This window comes from Melampsora larici-populina, assembly GCF_000204055.1.
Source record: "Melampsora larici-populina 98AG31 unplaced genomic scaffold MELLAscaffold_75, whole genome shotgun sequence".
In the NCBI taxonomy this organism is placed as follows: Eukaryota; Fungi; Basidiomycota; class Pucciniomycetes; order Pucciniales; family Melampsoraceae; genus Melampsora; species Melampsora laricis-populina.
In genome coordinates this window covers 251,621-259,522 of record NW_006768839.1, presented here as the reverse complement: position 1 = coordinate 259,522, position 7,902 = coordinate 251,621, and the positions used below count along the sequence as shown (strand labels likewise).

General features: G+C 38.2%; 1 protein-coding gene across 1 annotated transcript; it reads right to left on the bottom strand.

The window, feature by feature from the left end:
- Nucleotides 1-5,725: 5,725 nt before the first annotated feature.
- Nucleotides 5,726-7,082, bottom strand: MELLADRAFT_113008 (uncharacterized protein; the record flags this gene model as incomplete). The annotated part of the gene is made up of 3 exons (XM_007417596.1): nucleotides 5,726-5,758; nucleotides 5,811-6,265; nucleotides 6,665-7,082. 3 exons carry the CDS (start codon nucleotides 7,080-7,082, stop codon nucleotides 5,726-5,728), a joined length of 906 nt encoding a protein of 301 aa, XP_007417658.1.
- Between the last annotated feature and the right edge of the window lie 820 nt (nucleotides 7,083-7,902).

The following is a 7,902-nucleotide window of genomic DNA, read 5'->3' as shown; positions in this document are numbered from 1 at the left end:
ATCCGGGAATCAATGCAAGACAGGAGTCTTCTAGCAGGAACAAGAGTAGAAACTACAGTCTAGGTCCGTGCCCAAGTCAACAACACTCTACTTAGAGTTTGTTAATCAAGGGAAATATCACCTAGTGATATTTAAAGTTCCTTAAACTCCAAACACAGAGGAACTCCCTTGAATTTAGAGTTTCTCAAGTTATTGAATTCCCTTAATAACTTGAGCAGTACTGCAAGGATCATCTCCTGACATAATTGGGGAAGTCTTCAAAAGACATTCAACAATTAACAATGGTTTGAATCAAATAGAGAAATATACAATGTCTAAGAAAAGAGGACAAGGACTCTATTTATCTGATTGAATGAAGTTATTGATAATTTTGTTAAAAGTAATGATGATGATGGATTTTCCTGGAGGGTCAGAGAGCTCTTTATATACTCAAAACCCTGAAAATCCTTCATGTACAACTTGTGGTTTGATTACATACTCACATGTTGTATGTAATCATAATTTTAATTATTTAATTATTATTTGATTACATGCATGTGTAGCTCTGGTGTTACTCATGTGATGTGCACTTGTGAAAGGTGTTCTTACTCAGTGCAACCTTTTGTTCAGATTTACATGTGTGTACATATCAATTTCATATGTAACTATATGTAATTACATATGTAATTGGCTCTTGAAACTGAGCCATGAGTTGTAATTATTATTTTTGTTATTATATTATTATATATCAGCCCTTTGGTACTAGGTATAGGGCTTGGGGCTGACATTCTTTCTTACTACACTCTGTTTGTGGATCAGGTAGGTTTTCTAGTCTTTCTATCCTTTCTTTCCATTTTCCTTTTGATAATCTTATGGTTTTGTCTATTTCATGCCATATAGACCCCAAAGGTTTTTGCTCTACTTCACAATTTGCAAATCTTCCATTATTTGACTGACCTCCAAATGCATTGATGAGTTGTATTATATCTTCCATTTTTAGGTCATTGTCTATCCTCTTTATGACAAAATAATTGACCCAGCATACCTTTTTGACTTTGAATACCAAGGTAATAATCTCCTTTCACGCATCTACCATTCACCCCAAAGTACCACATCCTGTCACTCTGCCAATGACAAAAGAAATCCCAGTATCTATTCATATAGTTCCTCTGAGGTCTTTTAATTATGGATGATACTAAATCCAGCCCGGGGTTTGCAACTCTGACCGCCCGGATATCATCTGTATGTATTCTTGATTCCACGCTATCCTGTGTGGCTTGACATTCCGGGTGGTCACTTAGAAATTTGTTGATTTGGTGTTGTGACCGCCCACTTTATTCATGTCAATTTGATACAATCAACTTCAATATGCTCAAAGACATGATTCATCATCTGGTCCATGGCCTTGCTACCACATCTCTGTGAAGACCTCAACATATGCTAACACTTTGTTGTCTTCAGCAGACGTCTGATATTTGCCATCCTCAGGCTGAGCTCAATTAAGATATCTGTTTGTTGTACATTTTTGTGCGTCCATTGTGCGCGTGTGTTTGCATCATCAGTCCATAATTAGCTATGTACTACATCATAGACACCACACATCCATTGCTGAGGCTTGGTGTGTGCATCTCTTCAATCTCTTGTTGTCAAAGTGTGAGTACTTTGTCTCTTACTCTCTCAAATCTGCTTGTCTTCCTGGGTCTTGTGTTTGATTCTGCTCATGACTTGTAATGGTACGTAGTTGGTGGTGTCTGTTGCTGGATCATGATTGACACGCATGGGCAACTCGCCCAATCTTCTAACTTTGCAACTTGCCCTAATAAGGTGCTCCCTCCCTGGAGGTAAGTACAAATGTTTAAGGCCTCTCATGGACATAATAATCTCAAATTGACAAAAAGACCAGTGGGTGGTCACAACATGAAATCAACAAAATTTCAACAGACCACCCGGAATGTCAAGCCACAGGGATAGTGTGAGATCAAGATTAGATACAGATGAAACCCAGGCGGTCAGAGATACAAGCACCGGGCTGGATTTTGTATTATCCTTAATGATTGTCAAGAAATTCCACTGAGATTGGTCAGTTGGTCCTTGTCTGTAAGCTTTCAATTGGTATACAATAGCCAATAATCACTTGATGTCTTTGTTATTAGCGGGGTTCAAGTCAAAAATTCCAAGTAGGAATTTTACAACATCCAAGAAAGTTTTTTAGGACAAATTTTACCTAAAACCGACTTGGATGTCATAAGAATGGTTCAAAAAAGGCCACCACGTTTCAGAAAAAGAAGAAGAAAAGCTTTGAGACAAAGGTACAAGTGCTGGAAAAAAGTGCATTTTGTGAGCTACTAGCTTCTTTTAGGCTAGCAAATCACTAAGGAAAAAGGTATACACTTGTAGGGATTATGATCTACAAGGTTTAAAGGCGGAGAAATAAGGTTCAAGCTCTATACTTGTAACAAACAAGTATAGACTGCAGTTAGAGGACCTTTAAAGAAAGGCTTTTCAGGGATTTGGGTGAGGGTTTTACTATTATTAATAGTAGAAACCGTGCACTGAATCTTCAGTGACTTACACTTAATCAATTATATTTCTGCTAGAAATAAATTGATTAAGAACACTAATTTCTTTTATAGTGTTTTAGTACTTTACACTCTGACTAATAGAGGTACTACGCAGGTTTAAAGTTTCTTGATCTGATTAAATCCCAAATCAGATCAAGCAGCACTTAAGGACTACCTCCTTTATAGTTTGATTCCACGAACGGTAATCAACAACTATTACAAAACTGTGACTAAGACCAGTCACAGTAAATTGGGGAAATAAGAACCACAAGACAAAATAACAATCACAAATAAGATGGTAAAGTTTCACTTTACTGAAAGCTTCTAATCTAGTTGGTGATGAGGTTTTATTGTATAATAAAAGTGTTAAAGATGTAATGTGATGATGATTCTGAATTTCGCATATTCAAGTTTTTTATAGTCTGAAGTTTGAAAATCCTATGCGCACAATTTGTGGTTCCAAGGTTAGGTTTATACTACATATTAGTATTGAGCTATCTACTTGGTTACATACCTGTTACATGTGTGTAATGTATGTAATCTTTTAGGAAATGTAAAGTCGTGTACTCACACAGTCTTTTACATAAGTTTTACATGTGTTACATATGTTAATTCATATGTAATTTGACTCTTGAAACTGAGTCTGAGTTGTAATTATTGTTTTTTAATGTTTTCTTATTGTTATTTGTCAGCCTATGGTACTATGGTTCAGTACTCAGGGCTGACATTCCCCACCACTAGAAGAGATCATACACCTTTATCAGGTTTATTATCTCTTTTTGATGCTCTGTATGCTCTTAGAGTCACTTTACCATTGGGCACTTTTTCTGCTGGTAACCATTCATCTGAATCAGCTCCTTGATTTTTGTATCTGACAAGATATAATATAACATCTTTGTTGTCCTTATTCTTAACTCTTTTCTCTCTTAGTATCTTAAGGAACTTCTTTTCTGCTTCTGGAGTAAATTTAGGTATAACTGTTTTACTTGTTGGATGAAATTCATTTCCTTCAGGACAGTTATACTTTTTCACAAGGGACACTGGAAATACAGGATGTTTTCTTCCCATGTCTCCTGTCAGTATGAGTTCTACTGCATTTGGTCCTACTAGTTTAGATATAACAAATGGACCAACAAAGAGATCTCGTAATTTCTTAGATCCTTCCACGTTAGTGAAGTTTGTTGTTGACAACAAAACTTGGTCTCCCACTTTGAAGTTTGGCTCACGATGTGTCTTGTCCCATCTTTCTTTATTATATTCTTCTGCTTCTCTAATGCAATTTGCAGCAAATGTTCTTGCTTTACTGATCATGGAAGCAAAAGATAAAGATGTAGGATGGATTTCAACATCTCGTGTCTTAAATTTGTCCTTTGGCAGTCGTGGACAATAACCCCTTTCAATTTCAAAAGGTGATTTTTTTGTAGTACTATGAACACTGCTGTTGTAGGCTATTTCTAAAGCAGGTAACAAACTTACCCAATCATGAGTATAGCCATCCTTGTCTTTGAATTCCAGCCCAAAAGCACAGTATCTTCTTACTAAATCTTCCAATGTACCAATGTTTCTCTCACTCAAACCATCAGTTTGAGGGTGGTAGGCTGTAGAGAAAGCTAACTTAGTCCCCATCAGTTGAAAAAGACTTTTCCAGAATTCTGACGTGAATTTTGGGTCTCTATCACTGATAATTACTCTTGGTAATCCTACATCTGATATCAATCTCTCCCAAAAAAGCAATGCAATATCCATTGCTGAAGATTCTTTATAGCATGGTAAAAATCTTGTTCGCCTAGAAAATCTGTCTACCACCACTAGACAAGCATTATTATTATCACTGCCTCCTGGTGGTAGGCCTGTAACAAAGTCCATATTGATTATCTGCCATGGGTAAGTTGGTGCTTCAATTTGCTGAAGAAGTCCATACCTCTTACCTGTAGCTTTGTTGGCTTTTTGACATCTATCACAGCTTGCTACATATTCCTCAGTGTCTAGTTTCCACCTTATCCACCATGCTGTAGTATGAATTCTTTCAAGAGTTCTGTCCGTTGACAAATGACCAGATAGAAATCCATCATGACATACCTTCAGTATCTGTTCTTTATGAATCTTTGAGACTAAAACTACAGCTGATGTATGTTTTTCTCTAAAGTATAACAACCCTGATTGCAATGATATTTTACCTTCTGCATAATAACTCCTCCACGGTGATTCTAAAGTGGTTGCAAGGCTCAAGTCTACTTTGTCTTTTGACAGAAGTCTGACAAGTTTCAGCGTATTGGGATCTGACTTGTAACTTTCTTTGATTTCTGTAAAGAATTCATCACTTAATTCTGCACGGCTGATACCCATCACTGGTATATCAATCTCTGCGTCCTCAGGATCCCATGCTGGATTGCTGCTGTCATTTGGCAGTGCCATTCTACTTAGACCATCCGCATTGTTATGCATTTTACCTGGTCTATGAGTTATCGTCATATAAGGTCTGTACTCTTGAATGGCTAACATCCATCTCAAGATATGTCTGTTGGGTGTTTTGATGTTCATGAGTGATATTACTCCTGTACAATCCGTAATGACTTCAAAGTAAACTCCGTCTAGATAATAGTGCAATTTTTCTAGCGCCCATACTAGAGCTAAAGCCTCTAGTTGAGGTGAACCGTACCTAGTTTCACTGTCTTTCAGTTGTCTAGAAATGAATACTATTGGTCCTTCTCTGGATTTCCCATCAACTAGTGCAATCCGGCGGCGGGCGCCGCGATGCCGAAATTGAGATGAAAAACCACCTGAGCTTTGTAATGGAGGTAATCACACACCATCACATACAAATGTAAGTTATAAGATGCTGCCATTGAGACATCAAATCAATGCGTGAGGGGAAATTCTTGCACAGATTAAAATTCGGGACAGACTGTGGCAGCCGGCCATGAATTATGAGCAAAAGATAATCTAAAAATTATATAAGGTTGACTTAAAGAGTTTACTAAAATTGCAACACAAAACCAAACACAAATTGGTCGTACTTAAACTCTTATACATGAGGTACAACAATATTATAAAGGCAGTATAGTGAAGGAATTCTTGCTGATGATAAGCCCAGATCTGGATCCTACCTTGTACTACCCATCTACCACTATATCTGCTTACTAAAAATCTTGCAAACAAAGTTTTCCTACTTGCATTCAACTTCATCAATAAAGTTCTGTTTGAAGTGGGTTCAAATACTACGTCAGGAATTATTATTCAGTGACTATCACCATAGTTAAATGTACTTACTATGACTTCGTCATGTGATAGTTCCGGCCTAAAATGACACTTTATGTTGTGGCTTTTGAACAGGGCTACCAACTCAGGGTCATGTGTAGATCGACCGTTCCAGGTAACTAAGACAACATGTTTAAGTTTTGGCGCATCCCTGAGCATCGAGCGTTCATCTGTCATGGCCTTCTTCCAATAATTTCTACTATTGACATAGCTGGTGATGATGACCTCGACTGTTTCGAAGATAGGGTACCGTAGGAAGGTTGGCTGACGATCTGTAGGATCAACGTACAAAGCACGTATAACTTTAAGCTTTGGAAGTCTTAACAAACAAACATCATCTTCAATAGAGGTTGGGATGGTATGGACAAAGAGGCCGTGGAAAGATTGCGCTAAATCGATGATAATTGTTGCTGTGAGCTCGACTCCGGCAGACGAAGGATACTCTAGCAACTTGATTCCTTGGCTTACTATTTGACACAAATTGTTGATGGCGTTGACGTTCTTGGGGTGGGTTGCGACCCACAAATGAATTAAATTTGGTAGTGATCCAGGTTCCAAGTTCAAGGATTTTATTGTTGCAAAGTTCAGTGTCAGGGACTCTAATGAGGATAAGTTGTGCAATACAGCCGTTACAGAGTCGGAGTCGTTCATGATGCTATGATGTTTAGTACCCTTAATAATCAATTTCTTCAAAGTGTTTGTATGCGTAAATGCAGCTATCATATCTTCCAAAAACCCAACTGAGTATGTGAAGATTATTTTCAATTCTTGCAAGGTAGAACCACATAAAGTAATAAGATCGGCCGCGTCCTGCATTAAAATTGATCTCGATTCGTTGTGTTGATGATTGAATTCCAGCTGCGCACGATTGCCTTGCGGAAAGTTGTCTTGTAAGTTATTGAGCACTGCAGATGAAAAGAACATGACCCGATCCAAGCACAGGCGACGTAAGTGGGTTACAGGTGAGGATACAGTAGAGGTGAATCCAATTGAGAAGGTATGGATCAAGTTGGCGTTCAATGTCAGAGAGGCACAGACAAAGGGTGGTATTGCAATTGCCCAAGACCGACCGAGTAAACGCAAACTTAACAATCGATTGATGGAAGTTTGATGTAAGAAGGGAGTGTCTGCACTGTTTGTTGGATCGGCAGGAGCACGTAGCATATCATCATGGAAGCAGGCTATAATGCGCTCTACAATCTCTACTGGCAGGTGTGGAGATGCAGGCATGATAATTGATGATTTATTGAACAATCGAAGAGATGCAGAGTGGACATTAATCATGATGAGGGCATATGAGCATCTTATAACAAACGTCACGAACTCACACAGGCGTTGGGGTGAATCACACGCATGCTTTGGGATACAATAGGCATGTCCCAATTGTCAAGAGACAATTTATCGCCGTTTGCTGAGGATATATAGGCAGCGTTTGTCAAACTTACCAAAAAGTCTCAAAACTCTACACATGATTATAACAAACGTCACGAACTCACACAGGCGTTGGGGTGAATCACACGCATGCTTTGGGATACAATAGGCATGTCCCAATTGTCAAGAGAAAATTTATCGCCGTTTGCTGAGGATATATAGGCAGTGTTTGTCAAACTTACCAAAAAGTCTCAAAACTCTACACATGATCACCGTTGAAGCCGTAAAATCTCAGCGTAACATATTTACCTTATGGATATTCATGATCTTGTCTTTTCAAGAGGATTGTAAGGACAAAGTCAGACAAAAGATAACAACATGTCTATCACTCGCACTGGACATGTTTGCTTGATTCGCCCCTTGCTTATTGAGACCCATCAAACTGAGCAGCTTGTTGGGGTTATTTGATTATGAGACTAAGTAATATGTATGAAAGATAGAAATTTATTAACTGAAAGCAGAAATACATAAACACTGATTGCTTACAGACATGAGCTTCAACCACTTGATTATAAAATCTTAGCGGAAACATACAACAGGTAAATTAATCGAGCAATATAGGATGAAATACAATATTTTTAGTCTTTGCTTCGCCCACCTCTGAGGTAATGCATACCTGGACATTTGCAGCGCTTGTACCATGTGAGAGGGCGACATATAATTGGCCATGAGC